Source organism: Mirounga angustirostris, unplaced genomic scaffold (genome assembly GCF_029215605.1).
Source record: "Mirounga angustirostris isolate CCGP_5_RB_7025 unplaced genomic scaffold, mMirAng1.0.hap1 SCAF_4, whole genome shotgun sequence".
In the NCBI taxonomy this organism is placed as follows: Eukaryota; Metazoa; Chordata; class Mammalia; order Carnivora; family Phocidae; genus Mirounga; species Mirounga angustirostris.
The window spans coordinates 156,309,695-156,321,764 of record NW_026991712.1 but is presented as its reverse complement, the minus strand read 5'-3'; the positions used below and the strand labels follow the sequence as shown (position 1 = coordinate 156,321,764).

The 12,070-nt window shown below is 55.1% G+C and overlaps 1 protein-coding gene across 4 annotated transcripts in view; it reads left to right on the top strand.

The window, feature by feature from the left end:
- Positions 1-7,072, top strand: part of PTPRF (protein tyrosine phosphatase receptor type F) — an 85,564-nt gene extending 78,492 nt beyond the window's left edge. For all 4 annotated transcript variants that reach the window (XM_045897897.3, XM_045897899.3, XM_054512920.2 and 1 more), the window contains 11 exons: positions 1,251-1,374; positions 1,518-1,693; positions 2,419-2,538; positions 2,800-2,954; positions 3,037-3,322; positions 3,409-3,587; positions 3,806-3,932; positions 4,152-4,277; positions 4,539-4,693; positions 4,784-4,919; positions 5,344-7,072. In XM_045897897.3, coding sequence (XP_045753853.1) covers positions 1,251-1,374; positions 1,518-1,693; positions 2,419-2,538; positions 2,800-2,954; positions 3,037-3,322; positions 3,409-3,587; positions 3,806-3,932; positions 4,152-4,277; positions 4,539-4,693; positions 4,784-4,919; positions 5,344-5,412 — 1,653 coding nt within the window. In that variant the 3' untranslated portion in view covers positions 5,413-7,072. The remainder of the gene's footprint in view (positions 1-1,250; positions 1,375-1,517; positions 1,694-2,418; positions 2,539-2,799; positions 2,955-3,036; positions 3,323-3,408; positions 3,588-3,805; positions 3,933-4,151; positions 4,278-4,538; positions 4,694-4,783; positions 4,920-5,343) is intronic.
- The last annotated feature ends 4,998 nt before the right edge of the window (positions 7,073-12,070 follow it).

Here is a 12,070-nt window from a genome sequence, read left to right as displayed (position 1 = left end):
GTGGGGAGGCCAGCTCAGACAGATAATCGACTGAGTACGACAGTTGCACTCGTATTAAACATGACAAGATGTGCGGAGAAAGGCCGACAGCACCAAGGCAGGCTGAGGGGTGGGGTGTGCTGAGAGCCTGCTGTCCTGTGGAGAGTTAACAGGCTGGCGCTCAAACACGGAGGGCATCGTGTGCTCTGCTGAGAACCTTGGGTTATATCCTTCTGTAAAACGGGGATGATAATAGAGCCCGCTTCATGGGAGGATGAGGGGAGGAAACATGCGAAGTGCTTAGAACAGTGCCAAGCACACAGCGGGCTCTCACTGAGACTCCACTATCATGATCTGTGGCCATAAGGAGCCGTTGGGGGCACTGAAGCAGGAGAATGATGATCAGAGCTGCACTTTCTGAGGGTTGTTCTGGCTACAGGACAGAGAAGGTCAGAGTGGGGCGAAAGCGAAGAGACAGGGAGATGCCCAAGTCCGAGTTGGGGCGGTCAGGCTGAGAGGGTGGGGAAGCACGAGGACATGGTGACTGAGGAAACAGGAGCATAGAGGCGTTTTTGAGGATGACTTGAGGGTTCTGGCTGGGGTTTGGGGGTAAACGGGTGAAGGTGCCTTTGACCGAGACGGTGTTCCAGTGGCAGAGCCGGGTGTGGGGGGAAGCCGATGATCTCTGCTTAGCAAGGGTTGAGATTGCAGGGCCCGTGGGGCCCCCCAGGTGGGGTTGCCCAGGAGGCTGCTGCCCATTCACCTTGGGAGCTCAGGGGGGCCGGGCTGCGGCTGGGGTCGCGGGCAGCTCCAGCAGGTAAGTGCAAGACCCTACGAGCAAATGAGGGCCCCAGCAAGGTTGTAGTGCAAGGAAGGCCCAGGAATGAACCCCGGAGGAGTGCTGGCCCTGCCCGCAGGAAGGGCAGGCGGAAGGAGAGGAGACAGAGAGGGAACGGCCAGGGAAGTAGGAGGAGACCTGGACAGGGTGATGCAGCAGGTGCCCAGAAGCCGCAGCGGTGTCGGGTACAGCATGACCCGGGTAGCCATGGCTCCATCTTGGTCTGTACTCATTTCATGAGTTGGGGGCAGGACTGGAGGGACTGTCCCCTACCCCCATCCGACCCCGACCGCTCTGCTGGGCAAGGGGATTTGGTGCCATGGTCAGAAGGGCCCCTGGTCCATGTGGGCACCACCTGGCAGCCCAGGTCTTAGGGGGAGTAGGGACACCCCAGCTCTTTGCTTGCTGTATCTGCCTCCTCCATTTCCTATAGTCCATTGACCCTGGACAGCAGTTCACATGGGAGAATTCCAACCTAGAGGTGAACAAGCCCAAGAACCGCTACGCAAATGTCATTGCCTACGACCACTCCCGAGTCATCCTTACCTCCATCGACGGTGAGCCGAGCGCAGCGCCCCCTCCCGCCCCCTTGCTGGCGGGGGCAACACTTCATCCCAGGAGCCCCAGGGGTGTGCCGAGGTATGGTGGGCTGGGCAGGGGCTCGGGGATAATGCTCTCCTGTGCCCCTTCCTGTTCCCAGCTGTCCCAGGGAGTGACTACATCAATGCCAACTACATCGACGGCTACCGCAAGCAGAATGCCTACATTGCCACGCAGGGCCCTCTGCCTGAGACCATGGGCGATTTCTGGCGGATGGTGTGGGAACAGCGCACAGCTACTGTGGTCATGATGACACGGCTGGAGGAGAAGTCCCGGGTAGGACCTTGCGGGGGCCTTCCCGCCAGGAGGTGGGATGGGAGAAACTCAGGCACCAAATGACTTCCAGGCACCTTTCCCTGTCTCTGTCAAAAGTTCCCCAAGGGACTCATCAAGTGCTCTTGTCTTCTTGGGGTGTTCTCATGCTCCCCAGCTGCTGGGTATTCCTGGGATGTGGCCCGTTCCCTAGATGCTGGCACGTTCCTCGGATATTAATATGTTGTACCAGATGTTGTCATTTTCCAGGAATGTTAATATGTTCCCCAGTTGCTAGCATGTTCCCGGGATGTTCACGTGTTCCCCAGATGCTGGAGTGTTCCTGGGGCATTAACACATCTCCTAAGTTAATTAGTGGAAAGAGCTGCCGTTATCTGCTTTCGCACTGCAAAGCATCGACTGGAACGTAAAATTTACAGAGCTTGAAAATGGCGCATAAACGTTATGGGTAAATTTGGCAGAAAATGTGCCTGGTGTGATCTGGTCATGAATAAATAATTTTCAATTACGGCCCTCGTTCTCCCAGCTGGGGCAGGAACGGCAACGTAGCAGGAGAACCTGATGTGGTTTGGTGAGGGGGGTGGCATCACAGGTCTGAGAGTTCAGGGCTGGGGGCCTTGCAGCCAGGTCAGCTAGACCTTCTGCCCTTCTGCCCCAGGGCCCCCGCCTATCTGAGCCTTTGGGTACCTCTAAGCACCCTTGCACCTGCCCCACTTGTCGCTCTGTAGGTGAAGTGTGACCAGTACTGGCCGGCCCGGGGCACTGAGACGTACGGCCTCATTCAGGTGACCCTGCTGGACACAGTGGAGCTGGCCACCTACACCGTGCGCACCTTCGCACTCCACAAGGTATGGCCCTGCCCTGTCCGGAAGTGGTCTGAGCACGGTGTCCTGGGGATGGGTAAGCGAGAACTTGGTGCCGGAAGTGGGGGCTCAGAGGCGTGTGAGCGCCCTGGGGCAGCCGGAGCCACGGGTGGGATGACCAGAAACAGCGCCTCAAGCTCCTTCAGGCCGCCTCCTTGGCTTCTGAGTCCTGTCAGAGGTCCTGTCCAGAGTCTATGGCAGACATGCTCGCCCCGTCCCATCGTGTCTCCGTACTCTTCTCCCCAGAGTGGCTCCAGTGAGAAGCGGGAGCTGCGTCAGTTTCAGTTCATGGCCTGGCCAGACCACGGGGTTCCCGAGTACCCCACCCCCATCCTGGCCTTCCTGCGGCGGGTCAAGGCCTGCAACCCGCTCGATGCAGGGCCCATGGTGGTGCACTGCAGGTGAGAAGGGGCTGCCACCGAGGGGTGGGGGGGGCGGGAGGGTGGTTGGACCTCTGCCCCAAGCCAAGCCCTTGTCCTGCAGCGCGGGCGTGGGCCGCACGGGGTGCTTCATCGTGATCGATGCCATGCTGGAGCGGATGAAGCACGAGAAGACGGTGGACATCTACGGCCACGTGACGTGCATGCGCTCACAGCGGAACTATATGGTGCAGACCGAGGACCAGTATGTGTTCATCCACGAGGCGCTGCTGGAGGCCGCCACGTGTGGACACACAGAGGTGCCTGCCCGCAGCCTGTATGCCCATATCCAGAAGCTGGGCCAAGTGCCTCCTGGGGAGAGTGTGACCGCCATGGAGCTCGAGTTCAAGGTGGGCTCAGGGGCCTGGACTGGGTCATGGGGATGTTCCCCCCACCGCCAAGAAGCCAGGCCTGACCAGCCCGTCCCTCTGTCTAGTTGCTGGCTAGCTCCAAGGCCCACACATCCCGCTTCATCAGCGCCAACCTGCCCTGCAACAAGTTCAAGAATCGCCTGGTGAACATCATGCCCTATGAGTTGACCCGTGTGTGTCTGCAGCCCATCCGTGGCGTGGAGGGCTCGGACTACATCAATGCCAGCTTCTTGGATGGCTATAGGTCAGCATGCCTGTGACTGCCCACCACGCTCTCCGGGGGCCTAGGCCTGCAGCTGGCTAGCTGGGGTCACAACAGAGTAGGGCCAGCCTAGAAGATCAGAGTGGGCTTCCCGGAGGAGGGGTAGGCGATCTGAGTGGGACTCCAAGGGATTAGGCAGTCTTGGGGAGACTCAGGGGGCAGCAGCACCTCCAGCATGTCCAGTCTTCTGTCCACCCCAGACAACAGAAGGCCTACATAGCCACACAGGGGCCTCTGGCAGAGAGCACCGAGGACTTCTGGCGCATGCTATGGGAGCACAACTCCACCATCATCGTCATGCTGACCAGGCTTCGGGAGATGGGCAGGGTGAGCGCCCCGCCCGCCGCCCAGGGCCCTTCCCACACCTGGGAGCACACCCACCACCTCTGCACGGCTCTCTCCCTTCACACCCAGCCTCCCCTCAGCAGAGCCTCAGACCCCCTTCTCACCACCCGCAGCGTCCTGCCCCAGACTCCTCTGAAACCTGGAGCTCTCCTCCCCCACTCCTCCCTACCTGCTCATGGGGGCCGGGCCCTTTGTCCACAGGAGAAATGCCACCAGTATTGGCCGGCAGAGCGCTCTGCTCGCTACCAGTACTTTGTCGTTGACCCAATGGCCGAGTACAACATGCCCCAGTACATCCTGCGTGAGTTCAAGGTCACGGACGCCCGGGTAAGTGTGGCGAGGGGAGTGCATATGCTTGCATGAGAGCGTGTCTCACGTTGCCCGAGTACGTGTGGGGTGGTGCCCTGGCTCAAGCTGCAGAAATCTGAGGTGAGGGTGTAGGTGGGGGGCATGAGCACCTTTCTCGGGGGCCTCGGGTGTCAGGATTTCATGGGTTGCGGACATGTGTTATTGCACTGCCCATCTGGCCTGGTAGGGCTGCAGCGTGAGGTACACGTGCTAACCGTGTTCCCGACCCGCCTCTTCCAGGATGGGCAGTCGAGGACGATCCGGCAGTTCCAGTTCACAGACTGGCCCGAGCAGGGTGTGCCCAAGACGGGTGAGGGCTTCATCGACTTCATCGGGCAGGTGCACAAGACCAAGGAGCAGTTCGGGCAGGACGGGCCCATCACGGTGCACTGCAGGTAGGGCTGACCCCGTGGAGGGCTGGGGGAGGGCGCGGGGCCCGTGGGCCTGGGGGGCAGGACCCCTGATCCAGTGCTGTCCCTGAGTAGCGCTGGCGTGGGCCGCACCGGCGTGTTTATCACTCTGAGCATCGTCCTGGAGCGGATGCGCTATGAGGGCGTGGTCGACATGTTCCAGACCGTGAAGACCCTGCGCACGCAGCGCCCGGCCATGGTGCAGACGGAGGTACGCGGGCCCACCGGCTGGTGCGTCAGCCCAGCCCCTCACCGGCACGAGCTGCCAACATTTACCGTTGCTCTGCGTGAGGCGCAGAGCAACAACGAGTGGACATGCTCCCCATTCCGCAGCTCTGCACTGAGCACCGGCAGTGTGCCTGGCTCCCGGCTAGGGCTGGACAGCAGCCTTTATGGGGCGCAGATATAAACATGATGGGGGTGGCTGGGGGGAGGCAGGTAGGTGCAGGGCAGTGGGAAAGGGGGAGAGCTGAGCCTTCAGAGGCCCCTCCAGGTTCTCTGGACACCACCTGGGGCCGACATCTGGGGCTAGCACCTGCCCGGGGTCCCCCGCTGCAGCGGGAGTGCCCCCGGCCGGTGTGTCGGGAGCGTCCCCCCCCACCGGGCTGCGGCTGACCAGCCCCCTGTCCCGGCAGGACCAGTACCAGCTATGTTATCGTGCGGCCCTGGAGTACCTTGGCAGCTTTGACCACTATGCAACGTAACTAGCGCTCCCCTCTCCTCCGCCGCCCCTGCCTGGGCTCCGGAGGGGACCCAGCTCCTCTGAGCCATACCGACCATCGTCTCGCCTCCTGCGGGGTCACAGCGTTTCAGGAACATTGCCACACCAAATGGAGAGCCCGGGACACCCCTGGGCGAGTGGGTGGGCCGACAGGCAGGTGCCGTGGCCCGTCTCTGTCCACCAGGCCCGCCCAGAGCCTGCTTCGAGCTCTCTGTTCCACTGCCGCGCTTCTCATGCTTCTTCTCATGGGGTGGGGATGGGGGCAGATCTCCTTTTTTATACATTAAGTGGGGTAGACTGAGGGATTCTAGCCTCTTCCCTCTGATTTTCCTTTTGCAAATCCTTAATTGCAGAATGGGCCGCTGTGGGGGTTGGGGTTCAGTTGTTTTCTTTTTTGAGTTCACTTTGGATCCTTTTTTTTTTGTATGACTTTTGCTGCTGAAGGACAGAACATGCCTTCCTCTGTGTGGAGCTGGGGCCACCAGGCTGAGTGGAGGCCCAGCTGTGGGCCTGGGAGGCACCACTGATCTAGCTGCTCTTCCAGCCCTTCAGATGAGATCCTGTTTCAGCCAAAAGCGGGGAAACACGACTACTTTTTTTTTTTTTTTCTTTTTGAGTTTTGCTTTGTTTTTCCTTCAGAGCCTTATTTGAGGCGCCACTGACAGTGGTGGGCGGGGAGGAGATAGGAAACACTCATCTCCAGTTGTCTGTTCCTGTGTGTGTGTGTGAACATTCACAGCCCAGAACCACAGACGTGTCTCGGGGAGCCTGGCAAAGGCGTTCCTCATCACCATCGTGTTTGCAAAGGTTAAAAAATGCAAAGACAAAAAAACAAAACAAAACAAAAAAAATCAAAAAAAAAAAAAAACCCACCAAGAAAAAAAACAGAATCATTCCCCCTGGCCTCTGCTTCCAACCCCCAAGAGGGTAGGTGGCCCCTTGTGCCTGGGCTTCCCGGGGGAGCTGCCGGGCTGACCTCTGGGCCCACAGAGCCTTGCTTTCGTCCCCAGCATTGCGGTATGGCGTGGTGTTGGTAAGCTGTGGATCCGGCCGTGTGGCCTCGGTGATTGACACAGGTCAGGGTGTGTACCACGCCCCGCACACCTCAGGGCCAAGCAGGGGCACAGCTGGCCCTTCGGGTCCAGGCCAGTGGGCCTGGGAGCACACGTCTGTCCTCAGAGCAGGAGCCAGATGATTTCCCTCCCTGGTTTGCAGCTGTCTTCAAAGCCCCTGAGAGTCCCTCTTTTCCACTCCTTCAAGATGCCCTCAGAAACCAATGTGGCAAGACTACTGGACTTCTCTCAATGGTACTATAATCAATCCTTATTCTCTCGGCTCGCTGAGGGGCAGGGAGAGGGCCTCTGGGCAGCACTATCTAGGTAGGTAAGTGGGGGCGGGGAAGGGTGCATAGCTGTTGTAGCCGAGGGACGTGGAGCAGACGTCCCCAGATCTAGCTAGGCTCAGTCAAGATCAACAATCCAGGGTTGGTAATGTTGGATGAAACATTCATTTTTACCTTGTGGATGCTAGTGCTGTAGAGTCCACTGTTGTACACAGTCTGTTTTCTATTTGTTAAGAGAACTACAGCATCGTTGCATAATTCTTGATGGTAATAAATTTGAATAATCAAGATTTCTTACAAACCGGGCCTCTGTCTCAGCTCTTTCTGGAACTAAAGAGTGGGCTCTGTCAGTTCAGTACCTAGGGGTAGATTCTGGAGATTTCCTGCTCCGAAGGGAACAGTGAGGCTGTCCTGAGTATGTGTGGCAGGTGGGGCTCCCAGCATGGTGCTCACTTTCTTTTTTTTCTTTTTTTTTTTTTTTAAAGATTTTATTTGACAGAGAAAGACACAGAGAAGGAACACAAGCAGCAGGGGTGGGAGAGGGAGAAGCAGGCTTCCCGCTGAGCAGGGAGCCCGATGCGGGGCTTGATGCCGGGCTCGATCCCAGGACCCTGGGATCATGACCTGAGCGGAAGGCAGACGCTTAACGACTGAGCCACCCAGGCGCCCCTGGTGCTCACTTTCTGAAAGGAGCATTACGAACCCTGAAAACCAGACCCCAGTGTGTATCAAGAGCAACCCACCTGGGACCCCAGTTCCCTAGGCAAAGAGCAGGCGCTTTGCCACTCCTCACCCCACCCTCCCCTCCCCTTCCCTCACCGCCCCCCCTGCTGGGAGGACAGAGATGGCACGTGCCGGTGGAGGCAGGGACGGGATGGAAATGGGTTAGTGAGGACTCTCGTCATCCCTCCGACATGGCTTCTGGACCCAGTGTGGCTGTCCGACCCCCAGACACACAGCAGCATGGGCTCAATCAGACCAGTCCTACCAGCTTGTTGAGCCGTGGAACTTCCCTGGGGCACAGAGACAAATAGGACCCAGAACAAGTGGGAGAGAGAAGTCAGCAGTGACCAGGTTGTTAGTGCTGTGACGAGCCCCGCACGGAGGGGCGGTGGGTACACTGAGGCAGCCCCGGACCCTGCAGCGGGATCAGCGCAGGCTTCCCAAGGAAGGGACATCCACTGGATTCTGAGCATTTCATAGGGGCGAGCAATGATCACTTTTAAAAAGGGGGGGAAGCATTTCCAACAGAGGGAGCAACTTGTACAAAGGCTTGGAAGCCTGAAACGGATGGACAAATAGGAGGGACTGCGAGGGGTGCAGTTTGGGGGGCAGTGAGGAAGGCTGGCTGGAAGCAGCCAGATGGCGCAGCTGAGAGGTTTCAGTTGACATGGAAGGGATGCAGTCCCGGGCAGGTGAAGTCCCTCCGTCACGTCCTGCCACTCCCACCTCGGGCCTTGCCGCCGTCTGGTGTTGGCCACTGTCTCCTTGGGGGCCATGAGTGACCAAGACCTGGGATTTGGGCTCCCCAGCACCTCGGTCAGTGCCTGGCCTATTTCTACCTGTTTAGAAAAATGACATCATCCTCGCATTACTCTTGATGGTATTAAATTTGAGTGATTGTTTACTAAATAAAAGAACGAACCGTCAAACATCTCCAAGTGAGGGAGAAATATCAGATTGTCACTTGAACAAGAGCATGAGAACTGCCGGGCAGGCTCTGCACAGAGTATTTTAGGTCAGGATCACTAAGCCTCAGAAAAACCCCACTGAGCGGACCCTCTCCTCTCCACTTCACAGACGGACAGGACTGAGGCTTACGTGGATTCATTTGTCAAAGACCACAGGGCAGGTGAGCGCCAGAGCTGGGACCCACACGTGGTTATGTCCGCCAGAGTCTCTGCCCCTCCCCTCGCCCCATGTCAACCCCCCTCCCCTGCCTTGTCCCCCCCAGTCCTCTGGGCCCCCCATCACAGTGTGTAGCATCCCATCCACTCAGTTTCCTCCCTCACCCCACATTCAGCTAATCGGCAAACCCCGCCCCCTCGGCCTTCTTGCTCATCTGTTCGATTCTCTGCATTTCCCCTGCTGGTGCCCCCCATCACCCTCTCTTGCCTGGACTGCTGCCCTGCCTTCTACCTGGTCTGCCTGCCCCTAGCCCCGCCCTGGCCAACCCATTCTCAGCACAGCAGCCAGAAAGATTCTTCCTGGGGACAGGCGTGACCATGTCCCTGTCTTGACCAGACCCTGCCAAGCCCTCACAATTGGCCCAAACTCCGTGGGTTTCCAAGGTGGCAGAACCCGGCCTCTGCAGCCTCCTTGCCCCTCGCCCCCTGCTCCCTGCCCTCTAGCCATGACATAGTCTACTCTCTCAGCTTTGTGCCTACCTCACCATTCCGCCTCTCAGCTCCATACCTTCCCACAAGCTGTTCTGGAACATTCTCCCCCACCTCTCTAGCTGGCTAAATCCTGCTCATTAGGTCTTCACTGAAATATTTCCTTCAGAAGCTATCTTTAAGCATCCTAAATGAGGCTAAGTGACCCTCCTGTGCAAGTAATTTGAATTTTTTTTCATGTAATCCTCACAATACAGTGTGGTCCTATTATGCCCATTTTGTAGATGAGAAAATTAGGTCTCATCCACTCATTCAACACATACTTAATGAGCATTGGCTATGTGTTAGTCACACCAGCGACCTGAACAAAGACTTCTGCCCTTGTAGTATTTATATCCGTAGGAGGAAACATGGAGCGTATGAAAAATAATAAATGTATATGTCATTTGTTACTGGTAAGTGCCATGGGGAGGGGATTAGGAAAGGAGGGATCAGGCACGTGGGGAAGAGTGGTCAAAGCCTCACTGAAAAGACTGAATGTCGGGGCGCCTGGGTGGCTCAGTCATTAAGCATCTGCCTTCGGCTCAGGTCATGATCCCAGGGTCCTGGGATCGAGCCCCACACATTGGGCTCCTTGCTCAGCAGGGAGCCTGCTTCTCCCTCTCCCTCTGTCTGCCACTCTGCCTACTTGTGCTCTCTATCTCTGTTAAATAAATAAATAAAAATCTTTAAAAAAAAAAAAAAAAAAAGACTGAATGTCAAGAAGACAAAGCTGGTGAGGGATTTTTGCCTCCACAAAGCATGAGCATCCGGGCACAAAGAGCAGGCGGAGCAAAGGTCCTGAGCAGTAATGCGCCCGATTGTTGAGGCTGGTGTGGCCGTGACACCGTGAGCCAGGCGTGAGAGAGCAGTGGGGGATGAGGTCAGTGAGGAAATGGGAGCCAGGCCCAGGCCCTTGGGAGGACCTTGGCAGAAACCCAGGTGTGGAGAGAAGTGGCCGGACACTGGTTCATCTTGGAGGTGGCATTAAGAAGATTTGCTTAGGGACCAGATGAAAAAGTTAATGTTGGCCCCACAACCTTGCCTTGAGCAACTGGAAGGATGAAGTTGTCATTTATTGAGATGGGAAGGCTGAACATAAGTGTTGAATAACCTACTCGAGGATCCCCATCTGGAATATGGTGGAGTTGGTGGTACTCCCAGGTCTGTCTGACTCCAGGGCTCTTTCCACATTGCTACCTGCCAGTAGCTAGGAACAGTGAGATACACTGAGAAAAAAGTATCTGGAAGGAAATACACCAAGTGTTGTGAGGTGAAAAAAAAAAATTTTTTTTTTTAATTTAAAAAAATTTAAAAAACAGTTGTGAAGGTAGGTGATTTTCTTCATAATTTTTCAAATTTACTGGAAAGAATTAATATTGCTTTAATTTTTAGAAAATATTTTATCTAGGGGCACCTGGGTGACTCAGTCGGTTAAGCGACTGCCTTTGGCTTGGGTCATGATCCCAGAATCCTGGGATTGAGCCCCGCATCGGGCTCCCTGCCCAGTGGGGAGCCTGCTTCTCCCTCTGCCTCTGTCGCCCCTGCCCCCTGCCTGTGCTCTCGCTCTCGCTCTGTCAAATGAACAGATAAAATATTTTTTTTTAAAGATTTTATTTATTTATTTTTGAGAGAGAGAGTGCGCACAAACAGTGGGGAGAGGCAGAGGCAGAGGGAGAAGCAGGCTCCCCACTGAGCAGGGAGCCAGATGTGGGACTGATTCCAGGACCCTGGGATCATGACCCGAGCCGAAGGCAGTCGTTTAACCAACTGAGCCACCCAGGCGCCCCAATATCACTTTAATTTTTTTAAAAGACAAACTTAAAATTGTACAATGAATACTTCTTTCTTAAAAAAAAAAAAAAAGAGTCTTCCAAATAGGATAGAATCGGAAAATGTTAAAGTCCCCATTCTTTTCCCAGCCCCCAAAATCCCCAGAGGGTGTCACAATGATTTAGTCTATATCCTCCTGGGCATTTTCTACGAATACACAAACATGTATATAAACTATTTCTTTTATACAACTAGAATCATAGTCCTGTCTTTCTACAAATTGCCCTTTTTCATTTAAATATATTGTGGACTCCTTCCTACGTCACTACCTCATCTTTTAAACTGCTACACGCTCTACTGTTACACATCACCCTAAGTTTGTAAAATGGTTATCAATACAGTTTTTTTACTAAACAAAAAATGGAAGCACGTTATAGATAAAAATAATTAAATCTTGAAGGATATGAAACAAAAGATCAGCTCTCCTCCCTCCAGCTCGTTTGATTCCCTGAAGCTTCTGGTAGTAGTTTCTGGGGTGGTAAGCATTGAAGGATGAGTTGCACCTTTAGTAGACAGCACCTGGTGATTCCAGGCTTGGGGGCTTAATCAATTCATGTGACCTCCCACCTGTACCTCCTGATTTGGTTAGCTCTATTATTACTTTTCATTTTTCCGGAACTCCCTTATGACTTTATTTATTTATTTATTTTAAGATTTATTTATTTGACAGAGGAGACACAGCGTGAGAGGGAACACAACCAGGGGGAGTGGGAGAGGGAGAAGCAGGCTTCCTGCTGAGCAGGGAACCCAATGTGGGACTCGATCCCAGCACCCTGGGATCCTGACCTGAGCTGAAGGCAGCTGCTTAACGACTGAGCCATCCAGGCGCCCCTCCCTTATGACTTTAAGCAACATACTTAAACATCTATGTCTTGATTTATTGCCTTCGGCGGTCCTATTGATTGTCCTCTATGAAGAATGAGGACATGAGCTCACTTTCCTGGACTCCCCCTCCTCCCTCCTCCACCTACCATTTTTTGTTACTTCACGTTGTCAAGGTTTACAATATTTTCTGTCCTATTAGTGCAATTAAGTCTTCCATTCTAGAAAGTGAAAACCAATAAACATCATTTTAATTGTATGTTTATGAA